This window comes from Gouania willdenowi, chromosome 9 (genome assembly GCF_900634775.1).
Source record: "Gouania willdenowi chromosome 9, fGouWil2.1, whole genome shotgun sequence".
In the NCBI taxonomy this organism is placed as follows: Eukaryota; Metazoa; Chordata; class Actinopteri; order Blenniiformes; family Gobiesocidae; genus Gouania; species Gouania willdenowi.
Window position 1 is genome coordinate 26,553,179 of NC_041052.1, and position 17,900 is coordinate 26,571,078.

General features: G+C 38.8%; 1 protein-coding gene across 4 annotated transcripts in view; it reads right to left on the reverse strand.

Moving 5' to 3' along the window:
* The window catches only part of fgfr1a (fibroblast growth factor receptor 1a), a 38,947-nt gene that overhangs the window by 19,721 nt on the left and 1,326 nt on the right, over positions 1–17,900 (reverse strand). For all 4 annotated transcript variants that reach the window (XM_028458467.1, XM_028458465.1, XM_028458466.1 and 1 more), the window contains exon 2: positions 9,953–10,133. In XM_028458467.1, coding sequence (XP_028314268.1) covers positions 9,953–10,106 — 154 coding nt within the window. In that variant the 5' untranslated portion in view covers positions 10,107–10,133. The remainder of the gene's footprint in view (positions 1–9,952; positions 10,134–17,900) is intronic.

Genomic DNA, 17,900 nt, shown 5'->3' on the forward strand with positions numbered 1-17,900 from the left:
CTTTCTGTACTGGTGTCTATTTGACCATGCTCGTCATGCATTGATAACACAACTCATCCATTATCCTGTGCAATACTACTACTTATGTTGCAGAGACTGCTAGCACAAATACTGTACTGTACTTCCAATTTCTAGCAGTGGAGTTCTACTAATGGATATATTCTGCAGTCCAGTGACATCTAATTTTCAATCCCGCCAGGATCTTAAACCTTTGTTTTGGTTATATAATGTGAAATATGGCTTTGTAACTGTGCTTAATGTTCATTTGTGTTACCTCCTATAGTTCACACTTCACATGATGAAAGAAATTTGGGAGTAAGATCTGCAACTAATTCTTAATTAAATCCTCTGTTGTAATGTGAACATCAGAGCAGACCTGCTGTTGTTTATTGATCGTGTTCAGCAGGAGAGACAGCGGCGTGTTTACATTAGCATCAGGTGGTATGCAGACGGCAATAATGATCAGCACCGTGAGAGAAAAAAGGCGCAGACATGTTTGTCAATCATTGACCCATTGTTATATCAGTTTTCATGCACGTGAATACAAAGACCCTTCCCTTTCGCTTATCACCGTCTGTAGTCCGATTACAGTGACCTGCTTGATGTACACTAGCATCAGGAATCCCAGGGAAAAGCCAGGTCAACATAAAAATCAGAGAGTCTTAAATGTCATGGTTCCCAGTGAGTTGTAGTATCAGGACTATCTATCTATTTCCGTTTCCTGAGCAATCGACATGGCGTTATAGAGGTAGATGTTTGGGAGAGGTTGAGTGTGTCTGGTTTCCTCTGCAAAAGACCAGACCTGCAGCCTTGCTTCTGCTTCCTCTCCTAGCAGTACCTCCCAGGTCCTAAGACCCTCCATGGGGAACGCAGCAGTCTTTTATTTCATTGGGGTGTTGTGAGTGGGAATGAAGTCAATAGAGATTTGTATTTTTTAAGTGGATAAAGGAAAAGGTGCACTGAAAAGAAGAGCTATGAGCCGTGTGCCACTAATTCCACTAAGTGCTTTTCTGAATAAAACAAATGCCAATAACGCACTGCAAAATACTGAGAAGAGAGAAACTGCAACATGCTACACGGATGCCGAGATTTTAACTTGTTTTGATCGATGACGTACTATTTGCATTTAGAGTTTAATCAAATTTAATTGTAAATAAAACTTTATTGTAGGCATTCATTTTTTTTTACCCCGCACCAGAATGCATTCAGTAAAAATTTGTAGTAAAATAGGACCAAACCAACCAGGTGTGAAAGCCCCAAAAAGCTGCTTTATCATTGGGATAGTCCCAGACTCAGGTCAAATGGGCAGAGAACAGCTGGTAATTTTAACACTTTCATTTGGCTCAATAGGCACATGCTGAATGGCTCCAAAGTGACAGAAAAATCTCAGTCAGTTACAGAACTTAGAGTTCTCGCCAGCGCTGTCGAACGTAGGGCCCCCAGACGTTGTAATTTTGCTCCCCTACGGAGCAATGGCGCCCCCTAAGGTTCAGTTTTCAGCAACCTCGGTGAGATTTTCTGTTTTTTCCTTTTTTATTCAGTACCATCGTAATAATTGTTGCATACTTGGATACAAAACGGACTCCCAGGTGTGCACAAATTATTTGAACTCTTTTTTTAAATCTGAATAACCCAGCAACACATTCATCAGCAGCACCGTCTCTTTAATACAGGCGACTGGCTCGGACGCTTCCATCTTTCCCTAAGGATTCCTGCAGCCCTTTAGCTGCCACCGATGCTGCCTGTGTGTATCCTCAGAATCATCCACCTATTTAAGCTCTGAGGAGCGCGGACAGTCCGGACTGCGCTCTTCTTTTTCATACACAATAATTTAAAAGTGAAGACAGCAACGATGATGAGTAGCTGCACATTTGTCTCAACACTTACAGCCCCTAGCATTAATAATTCATTGTCTTCTGGAATCCATCCACCTTTAGTTTAAAAACCAAAATTCCACAAGTGTTATGAAAGCTGATATTGTAGGTTTCATATGTTTTTAAAGCTGCTTTGATTGTGCACAGCAAAATGTTTAGTTTCTTGTCGGATTTATGCAGCTCATTTAAGTTTTGCTTGGAAGTCTTTATTTTTACTGAATGAGCTTTTGAGTTAGATCAGAAAGAATTAACTGACTAAGCTCATATTTTAGTTATATATACAGTATATAAATAATTGTTGATTAATTGAATCGTAGCACCCTGAATTGAAATCAAACCGAATTGTCTGGTCCCTTAAATGGCACAGGTCCCTTAGATGATTTAGCTTTACCTCACTAATTTTGGCCCTGAAAGAGTTTTTTCACCCTGCCGGTGCCTGCTCGCTCATTCGCGCACCACGTCCCCTACGCGGTGAAAAATTCCTGGTGAGAACCCTGGAACTGCTTGTTTTTGATTTACTATACCTGAAATCATTGGTGTGGATGTGATTTTCAGCAGTCATAAGATAAAACAAGGTTAAGGTGAAGCACATCGGTGACTGACTCGTTTCTCCCGTAGCACGTTGCAGAGCCATGTGTCTATTCACTCTGCAGGTGGTAGAGCTTAAGCCAAGTTCAATGCTTCTGTTTCACGAGTTACGCCATCGACGTGACACTGTGGTTGACCATTCAAAGTCTTACGTTCTGAGGCACTACAATTTAGTGCCAAGCTGCGAGAGGGTTGTGGCTGTGTGTGTGGTTTCAGAGGGGCATTAAAAAGTCCTTGTTTATCTTTTGGTCACAGAAAACAATGCTTTATATCTTAAACATCTTAAACGCAATTTCTGTTCAGATTAATACTTACCTATACTTAACTATAGGCAACCACGGTTCTCTGATTAATATGAGTGAGATGTCTCACTATGGAATATAAATGAGGAGAAACAGCTGTGACCTGCAGTCTGTATCTTCCCATTCTCTTTCATAACATAAGTGAGACATCTCACTCATATTACACCTTAAGTTATCATCTGTAACACCCAGGGCGGGGCGGCAATGTCTTCTGAATTAACTTAAAGCGAAATTATGTGTTTACAAGAAAGAGGAATAATTTAATTTGGAATAAACCAGAATAAACCAGCCACCTAATTCGGATTTAAGTTTAATTCTGAATTAAGTGTTTACAAGGTCTGCTTAAAGAGGATTTAACTTTTGTTCTGAATTAAAGAGGAATTAAAGCTCCCATGTAAACGTGGCCACAGAGGAATGAACTAAGCTTTAGAGAAAATCATTATTTTTCCAGCGAGTTTCTACAAACACCCACACCTGCCTGCCTCTCTTTACTGCTGGTGTTTTTTTTAAACTTTTCCTCAAGCCGCAGCCACAGTGTTCACACAGGCCCAAACCAAGCAGCTTTTCCATGGAAATGAAACCTGGTTAAAACACTCTAGGAGTTGTCTGTGTGAGCGCACCAAAATCTTTCAAATGAATCTGAAAGCATAAAACCATGACCCTCACTCTTGTGTCTGAAAAAGAGCAAATGTGTGAGCTGTCCAATGTTTTTCTGCTTCTGCCTTCAAAACGTAGACACTACTGATAAGACTAACATCCCGGTTATTAATTAGCCTGCAGACATCATAAATCACCCACATGTGCAGTGAAACTTCCAAGTCGGCCATATTTGTGCTTCAGTAAGAACATTAAGAAAGTTAACCACAGTGAAGTTAAAACAGCCTTATCACGCTGACACAAAACCTTAGAGGAAAACAAAGTGAGCAGTTACACACTTGTCATTACACTTGATGGTACGTTTACACTTAGTCAATATTTCTGCAACTCTGATAGATGAAATGGATTAAAGGTTACATATTTAGAGATGAGTCAGCCCGAAAAAGGTCAGTAATGAGATTTAAGAAAAAAAAAAGATTGACAGGATTTCAAATCAGCCTAATGACTGGAATGATGAAAGAAGAAATTTTAGCAAAGAGGAAAAAAACAGTGCTGGTGTTCAAACAAGCAGGGAAAAGTGCATAAATCAGTAAAAAAAAGAGGATATTGGGTCAGTGAAAGGAACTTTCTCTGGCTACAACATAGGAAGTAATAAGCTGCGTGAATGACTTCAGGGATTTCCTGCTCTCACTGGCGTGATGGTTGAATGCAGGGGAGTCGGGCCTAAGGTTAAGGTAGGGCTGGGCGATATGGACCAAAACTCATATCTCTATTTTTTTCTCAAAATGGCTATATACGATATACATCTTGATCCTTTTAATTCAAATGAAGCCTGACCAAAAAGACAATTCAGAGTGAAATTTGCAGATGCACACATAATAAATTTCATAATAAATGTGCCACACAGGTACCTTTATTATGAAACAGCTGCACAATAATGAGCAGCTTTTGCCTTTTTCTCCTATAAGATACAGCATGTGAGTGAATTCTGTAATGTGGCTTGTTTACAGGAAGGTCTGGGTTACTCAGCGATCCATCTAACTCTGCTTTTAATGCTGTTCTGAGAGTAGTGAAAGCAGTAACTCCTAAAACAAGTATTTTAAAACAAAATAAGCTATTAAAAAATAATATATATCTCGATAAAAGCGGTATTCTAATTTTTTATATTTCCAAAATAGAAACCTCAATATATCGCTCAGTCCTAGGTTAAGGCAGTGCAAAAAGGTAACTTTTCTGTTTGAACAACAGTCACGCAGAGAGTTGAGTGACATGCAGAAGGTTCTGATTCCTTTGCATCCTGTCAATGGTAAGCAAGAGAATAGAACAGAGGAGAGAACAATCCTCATTAGCAAACCTCTAAAATACACAGCAAGGGAGCCATTCATTCTAAAATGAGCTGCTGACTATTAGCATGATTAACACCCAAGACCTACAGGGTCTCCATTGTGATTCAAATCACCTCGCATGCATTTGCTTTTGCATTATGTCATTAACAGGCAAACATGAAGAAATACTGGATCCATGTCAGCAGTCAAACTATTTTTGTCTACAATTTGTCTGGGAGCTTGTTCCAAAGGGTGGTTTAACCGCTCAAGGCTTTGTTTCCCCATCAAGCCTGCTTTGTTTCAGGCCAAGTGAACAAAGTTTGCATGTATCAGAGAAGCAAATTGTACTTTGTTTGATTTAACTGGTCTTGGAGGGTATAAATCGCCTTCACAGCACTGAAGGAGAGCTGATCGTTGCACTGTCGGCTGGCTCTGTACCATGCTGAAGAGATGCGGGTGAGGGGTTCACTGACATGCTTCACAATCACCTTGTTCTCCTCACTGCTTTTAAAAGCTGGAGTATCTAAAGGCTGGGATACACTGTGCAATTTTTTCAATTGTTGAGCCCAAATGTGCGCAGCTCACGATTCATGTTCTCACACTATACGGACCAACACTCTGACATGATCTGAATGTCCATATGGTCCATACACGACACGTCAAGGTCTTGTCTTCAGAAATGCCACATACAAATTGGAGGAAGAAGAAGAACTCTGAACCATTGCCATTAAAACAGAAGAAAAAAATAACCCGGAAGTGGATGGACACTCACAATTTTCAGCAAAAAGAGCTTTAAAAAAAGAAAAGACAGCAATGTGATGGACCAGGAACTGGCTGGACAAACGTGGGCAGTACAGTCCATCAATTTTACATCGGTCCTACGGTATTGGTGCATGCGCAGAGTGAGAATTTGAGGTAAGTTGGTCTGTGGCACTGCTTCAAAAGCGACACCCTCACAAGAAGCGACTGGATTTCAAACATGTTTGATTTCCTTACGACCATACAATTGCTGATCGGGAGCTGGTCGTGAGGTGTTAATTGCTTCTTGTGACCCCATGTATACTACACGATCGACACTCTATTTAGCAGAGACTCGGCACGATCCCAAAAGTAGACGCACAAGTCAAAAATCGGCTCGAAATTGGCAAAAAAAAAAAAAAATAAATCACAGTGTATGCCTGCCTTAAGTCTTTTTGGTGTCATTTGGTCAAAAATCCATAATAACCTTTCACCATATTGTAATCCAAAGTATTCTGAGTGGACACTGGACCTCTGCTCCTTCTCCTAGCTCTGTATTCAAGCTTTTGAAAACAAGGAGCGTGACGCTCTTTTCTAGCCAATCAAAGATCTGTTTACAAACCAAGTGCTCCATGAGTGTTTCGGCAGGAAAGGTCCTCATCGCTGAGTACAACGGCTAACACGGCAGAGCAAGTAAAAAAAATTAAAATAAGAACAATGTGTAAAAGTGGCAGTCTAAAGGCCTAAACATACTCGGGCGGAACGGCCTCTGCGGAGGTCTATGTGAACTCACCGGGCGTCAACGGATATGCAGGTCCACGCCATGTACTGGTGTCAGAGGGAGAGTGATAACTGACGAAATAAATCACTTGTAAACCTTGGACAAGCATATCCAAGGTGAAGAGAGTCTGGACACTGATTGGTTTGGATCTCCTCTGCTCTGACCTGAACTTTTATGATTAAAAGTTATGATTGTATTATAAAGTTCGAACTGAAAGCCTATTACAATTAAGTCATTGGCTCATTTTCCTTTGTTTCTGTCCACAGCATAATATTATATTTAGTTCTTAAAAATGTGTGTATGGCTAATTTTATTGATTAATTATTGTTACACATCATCCTGCATGTGCAGAAATAATTATTTATAAATGCATTGATACAAACCAAACAACATGCAAACAAAAAAAACACTTACAAATAGTGTAATTCAATTGGGAAATTAATGAGTTGTTGAAGAGTGTAGAGGTGCAGTGGAAGATGGAGGCCCTGTTTACACGACAATACTTTCTAGTGAAAACGCAAAAGTTGTTGCATTTTGGCAATGCATTTATACGGCAACAGCGTTTTGATGTTTAAAAACTGAACTTTTTTTAAAAACCGGCTCCAGAGTGGAAGTTGCTTCCCCCTCCGTGTCCGTCTAAACAGCGAAACTAAACTTTCTGTGTCACAAGCATGTTCACTGAGGCTACAGAGCCCCAGAGGCTAGTTTTAGTTGGACCTACAAAGTTAGGCCAGAGCCGGCCCCGAGCCGTCAGAAAACAACCCGAACCAGAATAAAGCCTATTTCTCTTTCATTGTAAACCCAATGCTGCCGACACACTATTCACATCTGTGCGTGGCGCACACATGTCAAATGATCCGAGGCAAGTTTCTTTAATAACCCCAATAACTTCATTTAACAGCCACTTGTTCTGCATACAACTGTAAACATGACAAGCAACTTCATGTGATGCTACAGACGCTACTTACCGGTTTACTGCTGCAACACACACAGCTCAGATAGCTGCTCTCTACATATCTGACACAAACAGCAACACGAGTAAAAAACTAGCCATTTATGCAGTGTACAACAACATTTATTGATGTACCAGATGACAGCATCTATTCACTTCCTCAGCAAACATTTGTGCGTCATCTCGCGATTATTGAAACACATCACCTTAACGTGCAGCGTCCGACCAGAGTCCGTGCTAAAAAGATTAAAATTAATCAAAAAGAAATTAAGCCTTACCCCGGGTTTGGTGAAATAGCTCTCAGAAGAATTGCAGCACTGTGACTGTCATCAGAATCTGGTGCAGACATGAAATACGTCTCCTCTGATACAAGTGATGGTGAAGTAAATCAACACTTTGTTGCAGAAATTCAGTTTAAATCCAAAGAATGATGGGCACAAACACTGACTTATTTTGGTTCATTGCAATATTACATTGCCATCTATTGGCCTGGCATGTATACTAGATTGTTCTTTACGCTTCCCGCAGTCTCATGTAAACAGAGATTGTCTTGAAAACGTTGCCATGTGAATGCGGAACTTATCCGTTCAGTTTTATCATCATTTTTGAGATACTAGTACTAGTAGTAACCTCTATGATCTGATCATCTCAACAAGACGTTGGTAGAATTTCCAGTGGGAAAGATACTTAAGTTTGTGGCGTAGCTGTGCGGCGTAACTCATCAGGGCAGTACGCTAAATGGGCGGGGCGTGTTACCAGGGCTCCTCCCGCCGGACCCTACTGCGCAGACTCTGGCTCCGAATGACGTCAAATTTACAAGATGGCAGCACCACTAAGTGCTGTATTTTGGCTTCAAGAACATTGATTGGGAACAGCTACAGTGCACGCCCACTGGTTTGGCCCATCTCTTCCAGCGGGACCATTGTAGCCATGTTAACCCCCATACAGTGCAATTAACACCTACGCAAGCCAGACAATGGCGCCCCTGTGGTTTCACACTTGCACAGAGCTGGAATGAAATGGTCTGAATTAACCTTTCATAATATATATATATATATATATATATATATATATATATATATATATATATATATATATATATATATGTATTTTATTATTTTTTTCACAACATAGCTTCTTCCATCAATATCCAAATCACAACAGCAACATCTGAAAACTGCCATTGTCTTTTTTTATTGGCATGTTGTAAAATGTTACTTATAATGCAAATTAATGAAAAATAATGAATTGAATTATATTGAAGAACTCATATCCTACTGCAGGCTGGGATATCCACAAAAGACTGAAAAATGGTAAACTGACAGCTCTACATTTTAGGAGTCAGTGGCTCCTACTGTGACCGACAGCATTTCAGTGAGTCAAAGAAATTAAATAACAAATGTGTAAACAACTTCCCGATGTCACAAAGAAACCCAACAAAAACATTCAGATACATGCTGATCTCAATGACTCTAGGCAAAGAAGCTGAGAGGGTTGTACCGTAATCATCTGAAAAGCTGCCAATGTGAGACGTGAAGATTTTCAACTGGTTGAATTTGTTGATAGATGTTTTTTTCTTTTCTTATGCAACTAAAACCCTACCAAGACAAACAATGAAATTCACATTAAACAACAGCATTTCCATACAACCATTTTGTTTCTCCTTCCCAAGGCATTAGGAATGCAACCAAATGCCTCCACTGTGATTGTTGTCAACAGCTGAAGCCATCCGTCACCCAGCAGGGAAGTGGGGGGAAAGTGAGGCTTTCCCAAGAAAAAAGTCAGTGAGGGGGGATGGGGAACACAGGATAGCACAGGGGGAGTGCAGTCAGTACCTGACCATTTGGTGATCGAGAGGTGGAGTGTAAACACATCAGGCTTCCCCCAGCCTGGTGAGAATTCATCGCTCACCTAAGAAGACAACATGCTCCCCACAAAGCTGATCCTCAAGGACAAGAAAAGGTTTCAAGGAGCATCTCTTCTTTCCTTTTTTATAGCAGAACTAATTTATAGCTCCCTCGCAGTTCACTCCTCTCTCAGTGACAACAAATACCTTTTCATTACAAAGGAGGAAAGAAGGAAAGACAGCTTTAGGAGGAGCTGCCTTTGGGCTACAGATGGGAATCATTTACTCCTCCCTGTCCCACTGCTGGCTTAAACACAGACAAACAGAGCTTATTCTAGGGCCGAAAGCCCATGAGAAACCCTCATGCTTAATTACTTCAATTAAAATTACAAGCTTGATCATATTGATCTCCTTGCCACTTCCGACTTCAAAATAAACTCCAGGCAGCCACTACACCACGCGACTAACTTAAAGACATTTCTTAAGATTTGATTTCAGTGACTATTTTCCTTTCTGAGGTAAACGTCTGTGACAGCCAACCCAAGCACTTTTATTTACAAAACCTTTCAAAAGTAGTACTTATAAAGTGTAAATTAATTAATTTTATTTCTAAACAGCCATGAAGAAAAAACAAGTTTGCAAGGCAAAAACAACTTGATGCCACTGACAACATCTGAAACAGAGACAAATAACATCGGGCAAATGGGGGTTGATGAGGAGTGTGACAAAGGACAGACTTCAACAGAGTCTGGAGTGTTAGGATTACATTACTGTACAAAGAACAAAGCTCTGCTCATCAGCTTTATTGCCAAATGGAAAGAGCCAGGATTGCTCTGATTTAATATGTTTCTATGTTAGAAGAGATACAACACATTCAGCATTACAACATCCAGAAAATAATTTGTATAATAAAGAGCAAGAGTGGATTTGGATATTTAAGTCATCTTACCATCATCGGTGTTGGTGGGCCGGCATTGGGTCTTCAGAATTTGGGCAAATAAAACCAGGAACAAAAGTAAACTTGGCCTTTTGAGCATCCTGCTGAGGGAGCTACAGTCACTGGCTTTTCTGCAACCGGAACTCCATTCAGAACTTTGGGGCATCAGCAGCGGGGCGTTTACGGAGCACAGCTAAAAAAAAAGAAAAGGATAAAAAAGATGAACTCATAACCTTGCACAAATTATATGCAGACATCAGCAAGACCCCAGCATTGAATACGGCCAATCACACGTATAGTGTTATGATGGCTAAAAGATGCAGCAGGGAAGTTCATCATCAAAAACTACCCAACAATATTCCCTAAATTCTCTTACCCATATTAGAAACAGATGAAAATGGGCCGTTCATCTACAAGGCTTGTGGTGGGGATTAAGCTTTTAGCCCCGTTTGTACAAAACTCTGAAAAGAAACTGCAGCTTCACTCTTTGGAAGCAGATGTTTGGTTTTCATAGCTTCAAACTAACTACCGGGAGTTCTCTGCTTACAAAGCCTTTCATTTCAGCCCACTGGAATTACACAATACATTTAATAGGGATGTCCCGATACAACTTTTTCATTTCAGATATGATACCGATATTGCAGCCTTGCGCATCAGCCCATACCGATATCAGCATGAATCATACATACTTTCGTCATTATTTTTTTATCAAAGAAGAAGAAAAAAAAGTAGAGTGGAATGTTAGAAATGGCTTGATCAAGTGATGTTACTCAGAGAACAATAGTCAGCAACAGTAGGGATGAGAAAAACTGACCAATTCATTATTAACCAATTGGTTACACAAATTTTAACCTTCAACATAATCTACAGTATTCTGCAATTGAATAAAATAAATAAAAAATGAATTGAAAAAAAGGCTGATATTGGACGGATATCCAATAGCAATATCGGATCGGGACACCCCTAACATTTAATTTTTATTTTAATTATTTATATATACTGTATTTTTTTCAATGCTGCTTTAAGACGGGAATTTCATTTTCAAACCAACTCAAAATAGATATTAGATTAGAGAACCTACGATCTGTTTATATTTTAGACTCCAAAAAATACTACAAATGATGCAAGCACTATCCTTGTGCTCTTTTTGCTAAAGCTAATACAATATCAGTTGATTGATATCAAAGCAAATCAAAAAATAAAAAGGTTTGTTGTGTATTTTTCCCGATAGATGTGATACGTCATGTTCGCCTCCTGTCCAATCAGAGCCTTCCCAGCCCCCAAACCTAAAGCTGAATTAACTGAAGCCGAATAAACCGGTTTTACTCAGTTCTGGAATTACTATTTCCATGTAAACATGTAGCAGAACACTTTAATTCAGAATTATTTAATTCAGAATAACTAATTCCAAATTAAAAAACATGTAACCGTGACCAATGGGGTGTAATAGTGGAACCAGAGTTATTGTAATCTTGAGAGAGCAAATGCCTTTATAAACAGCACTTTTCCATAGTTTTCCTCCAAATTAAAGGGTACCTTAAGTGAAAATGTATTAGATAAAATGTGTTTACATATTACCAATAAACAATGTGATTTATTTGTAAAACTTATGTAAAGTACTTTTTTGTAAGATTTAGTACCTTAAAATACAATCCATTTTTTTAGGTCTAAACTTATATATGATCTTTTGATAGAGTTTGCAATTAAAATTCACTACAGGTAACCTTTCAGCTTCACACCTAAAGAAAAACTGTGTCTACATGTACCGGTATTTCAAATGTAGACAAAATGTTATTATTTATAAACTAAAAGTTTGACATTTGTGTTTTTCATTTTCAAGATTGTTAAATGTTTTGCTTTTGGAAAGATAGACAGTAAACCAAATCAGAGTTTAGCAAACATTCTGAATATTGAAATGGATTGATCTAACAAACACCCAATATTTGCACTAGTGCTTACAACCAAGAGGATAGTGGGCTAGAGCAGTTTTGTTAGCGTAGCCGAGTAGAGGGCTTTAGGAACGTCAAAGTCATTTAGTGAAAAATATCTGTCATACATTCCGATGTCTGATGGTCACGAGTAGTATTAACTAAGCGAAGAACTTCATCATCTTCTGTTGTGGATCCTGTTAGGTTTGAGCAATGAACAAGTACAGAGAAGTCTGAGTCCCTAACATGTACATCTGCTGGAATCATCACCTCAGCCACATCTGGCCATGGAGATTAACACTTGCTCATAACCCTCATAGGCCCCCTGACGGACTTTGTTAGGGACGAAAACTACAGCCTGCTACGTGACACGCTTGTCGAGTGAAAAACTACCGGCCCCTCATCATTTCCATGCTGAGAGATCTATCACTTAACAGTTGGTTTTTCTTCCCAAACACTGGGTGACCTCCCCCCCCTCAAGACCATTTGCTCACAAGAGCTGTCAAGAACTGAAGAAATCCCAGCCTGAGACCAAAGGCCTCTTCCAGCAGAACAAGGCTGAGTTTACTCAGAAAGAACTGTTTCAGCCTTTCATTCACACAAATACAGATGATTAGGGGCTTTAATGTGATTCCAATAACAAAGATTTTAGAAATAAAAATGTTTGAAAACACCATTATCTCTTATGTATGTTGAGCAGAACACTAGTTTAGGAAAAGGAGGGCATTCAAGTCTCAAGAAAAATCTCCAACCAAGTGTTGCCAGATATAACTGGTAATTTCCAGCAAAAATATATAGTTGTGAAAAAAACCTTTAGGCACAGAAATCAATGTCGTAGAGGGCAAGAAGAAGAACATTGTTCCTGACATTGACCAAACAGTTCATTTTGACAGCAAGTCACATTTAAGTTTTGGTTTTAGTCCTTTAGTTAGTTAATTTCACTGCCTTTTCAGTCGTGATAATTACTTTTATTTTTTATCCAGTTTAGTTGATTGTATTTAAAGTGCTCATGGTGACTAAATCTGTACAAAATCTTGACTTGCCACACAGAGATTTCTTATTAGCTCAATAAATCCCAATATTTTAGACTAACTTGCTTCTACCTCAAAATTGGCTAATGAAAGGAAGAATAGAATTCTGATTTAACTAAGTCGTATACATTTTGTCCAGTTTTTTTTTTACTCTATCTCACAGCGTTGCTCAACCGGACGACATTTTGTCTAAAATTAGTCAATATATTCAGGTTTAAAAAAAAGTGTTGCTATGTCAATGAACTTGCGATGTTACAAAGTTTTCCTGCATTCATTTATTTTTTTGTATCCAGTAGCAATGTTGCAGTGCTATTTATTGATGGGATGCATCAGTTTTCACCTCAGTTTCCTTTGTAAGATAGAAAAACATTTGAAAATTCTGCCCACGTGGATATGGTTAGGTATCAATATCAACTACGTTTATTTTGTTCTACAATAAGCTAGGTTCACTAGTTCTTCCTTTTTGTCTTCCTGAAAACCAATTCAGTTCCACTTTCCAAGAACAGCCTGGTGTTCCAGCAGCTGAGCGGGTTAGGGGTCCCGGGGGGGAATAGAGGAGCTTGCTCATCTCTGCTCTGTAAGCTGTGAGTCAGTGTTTGGGAAGCCTCCAAGAAAAAGTGACCCTAATGCCAAACAAAAGGAGCCGCAAAGAGTGGCAGAGCACGTTCTCCACACTCTAGTCACCATTATTCGCCTCGTTATTAGAAAAGGAAGGATGTGATTTCTTCAAACTATTACAGGGTGTTGTTTCATACTGTGCCCTCAGGGGAGGATGAGTTAAACATAAAATATGTCTTACTATCCAAACTCAGGGACTCCAGATATTGAAATGACACACAGCTGTGAAATTTAGTATGATCTTGTTCTTCAACACAAACTGCCAAACATTAGAGTTATGAAGAAAACAAATGGCACAAAACATTCCATCATGTTGTCGTCTTCATGCCAAATTCAACACTTGAATGGAAACATGGACTAAAGCAGGTGAGGCTACACACAAATATAATAGAGGGTTTTCACGGAGCGTCATCAACCTGAAAGTCTCCATTTTGGTGATAGGCAGCAGGTAATCAAAACGCACGCACACAAGGAAATCCCTAATTTTGAGAGGAAATAGTGAATTATTACCGTGTTTTTGGCTGTACCAATCTGTCAGACCATGAAAAACATTTGGAGTTTTATAGACTGCCAAAAGTTATAACAAACCAGGGAGAACAATGGCAAAAATGATCAGAGGAAAGGAGGCGCTTGTAGCTAGCAAAGCTAAACCAGGACCTACGAGGCAAAAATCTGAAAAACATTTGAATTTGTTTGGCCCATTTCTTGTCAGGTAAGTGAATTTAAACTTTGATGATGATAAGTGCTCTGTAGTTTATAGTGTAGAGTATATAGAAATGACTGTGGTCTGTGGACTAATGCATAGCAAACTGGAGGTCCTTGAAATGAAAAACTCTTGGCTAACACTACACCTTGGGTATTTATGATATCATACAGTTATGATTAGGTTGATTAAAGACGTTATTGCATTACTTACTACTTTGGCCTTCATATGTTGTTGATGACTTAATACTGCATCTCCCCACCGACCTCACCCATCCACACACCATCTGGTTATAGGCCTCCAAACCTTTATAACATTTAAGGTCTTCTGATGTGTATGGGCTTGGCGAGAAAGCCAGGTAGTTAACGATATCAGGATACATAATAGAAGGAAGACTCTACGGGTCGTTATTGATCTAAGATGAGGGAGCCGACTCGTATGAATCTGCATCACCAGTAAACCTTATCTTTTCCAAATATCATGTCCTTTCCTGCAGCTTTTCACCTCTGTCTCCCTCCAACATGTAGTGTTGACATCCGCGTACCGCCAACATGGCTGCGCATCCGGGTTACTGCTCAGAAGGTGACGTGTTATTGTCCTAATTTTCTCCCTTCTCGACCAAGGACGTCAAATGCCAGACTTATGTCTTATCAGACTATCCTGTGGTTAAGAGTGAATTTGTCCTGATAATTGTAAATATTAAACTTGTTCAATATTTACAACCAAAACCTCCTCATGTGTGGGGAAGTAAACGACTCCTGACCCTGTAATTTGTGACATGGAACAGAATGTAGCCAATCAAGGAGCGAGCTGACTGAGAAACACGTAATGGTGCGTTCAAGGCAACTCAAAACTCGGCATTTCCGAGTTCAAAATTCCTATCTCTGAATTTAATCGCGTTCAGCAGCAGCAAGTTGAAAAATCTAAAAAAATGGCAGACCAGTATGGTATTGGATTTTTGTTCTTGACTTTATCGGGTAGGAGTTCTGACTTTAGGTAACGTTTTAAGTCACTTTTTCAAGGAGGTCAGAAAATCCCTGAGTTCTGAGTTGCTTAGAATATACGTTTGATCACGCGGCATTCCTGGCTTGGAGGAAGGTCGGAGCTGGGACATCATGTTTATGTGTGTGGTGTGCTGTTCTATGCCTGACTTTTTTTTCTTCAAGCGTTTGGTCTGTAACAGAAAACATTTTTTATTCAGATTTAGAAAAATCCTTTTGTGTATATCCTGCTTAATATTGTTCAGTTACAGTTGTATGCAGTCAATTTCTTTCTTTTCTACTTAAAGTGAAGTGCTATCTTTTACAATATCTTAAAGCACTCAAACCTTACATAAATCATTAACACAATTTTTTCAATGGCTCATTTGTTCAACATGGTTTCAGTTTTATCATTTTAAATCAAATCTCTAAAGAAGACTAATCTAACACTGATTACATGAATAACAGGTGTCTAACAAAATCCCAACGACTGTAATCCAAGTAGGAAATGCACCCCTTACTAAAAAAGTGGTCAAAATCCTAATTTTCATATTCATCAGATATCAATTTTGCCAATGGATTAAAGAGTATTTGGCTTTTTTTTGTTGTTGACAGATTGAAGACATAAAAATGACCTTTTTGCCTACTATTTAATTTATGCACAGACTCCTGCTAACAAGTCAAAACTGTGATTAAAGTCAAAATTCGTAGGAGAAAAATCTTATTTCTGATTTTAATCTCAGACACGAAAATAAATGCCTGTTTTTTTTCTCAGTGGCCCCAAAACTCTATATATTTCAGTATTCTGAAAAGTTAAAATGTAAATATGAAGTGACAAAGTATTTAAAGAATGCAGAAATCACCTTCTTAACCCAGTTAAAAAACAAAAAGACTAGTTTGACACTCATGTGCTAAGAACATCACATTTGACATTTTGCTGCTGTGAAATAAAACCTACAAAAGGAAAATAAATCCAAAATTATTTGTTTTATATACTTAAAAAAAAATGAGCATTACTGTGCTGCTTGGCTGAATCAGGCTACGCTGAAAAACACAGACACTTTTAGCTTCTCTCACTGTACAAAGACAAAGATTACAGCCTAACCCACAACACGGCCTGCACCATAATTACTATTCACTGCCATCCATGCATAAAATTCCTCTGCTCCTGATTTATGTCACTCCCCATCACCAGTCTCTGGTGGAGTCTACATTTGGAATGTCAACGTGTACACGTCGACTATCAGAGCATTGGTGATTTTTTGGTTGTTTGATTTTGAGTAACACAAAAACTACTAACAGCAGCAACATAAGTTTTAAATCAACTTAAGTGCTAAATATAGATTTAGTTTATATATACACTTCATTGTTTGGGAACTGCGCAATCTGCAGTGAATGAGCTCTATCTCCCAGACCCACATGTGTACTTTCTGCTTCTTGACAGTTAATTGATGACTGCTAGAAAAACAGACGGGGTCCATCTAGAAATATTTTTGGCTCCAAAAAAACAATGTTATTTGAAGAAAAAAAATTGTATACAACAATTCAATCGGGTTGATGCAGAACGCCATTGAACAGCACCTGGACTGGACTGCGTGCTTCACCTGTTGTTGGTGATGGCAGCACAGCTCGGTAAGCTCACTGCTGGTAGATGCTGAACTCCAGTTAAATCAGACAGTAATGTATCAGTTAATGTTTCCGTGGCTGTTACGATTGTATAATTCAAAGGTCAAAGCTCCATTACTTTGTATTTACTATATATGGATACTCTTCAATTCTCTTTCTCCATCTGATTTATTTCTTGAATGTTCATTTTGTTGCCTTTTGTATAATGAGTTGCCATTGTTCCACGTGATTGTTGACCATATTGATCAATACTTTAAACTAAATAAATGGCTTTGATTTCAGTGATCACAGGTTTATTGTCAGTGCAGTTTGCTTACTTTTATTCATTACTAAAGAGATACCTTGATGTTCAGCAGTGTTCAACTTGTCTGTCGCACACTGTGCGCACATCATCTAATAACTTGGTATGCGGAGGATGTTTTCGGATAGATATTAGCAGCAAACAATATTTCTAAAAGACAATATTTTGCCTATGTTGTCTGTTTTGTGCTTAAATATAACAGTTTTGTAAAAATCTTGTTTAACAAACCAGTTGACAAATATCAGAGAGGGCGAAAACAAAAACAGTTAATTGGCAACATCCCTATAGTGCACACCTCCAACCCAGCAACAAGCTGCAGGTCAGTGGACAGAGAAGCATTTAGCCTCAGGCTACTGTTTTTATAAAAACATACACACTTCTGTGTTCTTTTCTTCTTCTTCTGGGTTCTTCTCCTGCATGTCACAGCAGGAGATCAGGTGTCATGGGATTGCACTCAAATGTAAAGACAAATAATGTTGAGCTATGGACACAGCCATTTAGTTCGACACCTAAAGCCAAAGTGTTTGTAGGGCAGATTTTGATCGTGACTTGAGGCAAAGGAAACATGATGGCTTAAACTTAACAATACATTTTTAAACTCATACATAAAAAGCAAAAGCTTATAAATAGCACACACAAAAAAAAAAAAAACATCCATGCAGGAAAGATGTAATCAATTATAGCATTTCTATTTGCTTTGGAAAAAAACATTTTCAGCACAGGTGACAATTTGAAGCCTGCTTTAATTATAGGGTAAGAAGAACCATTCCTTT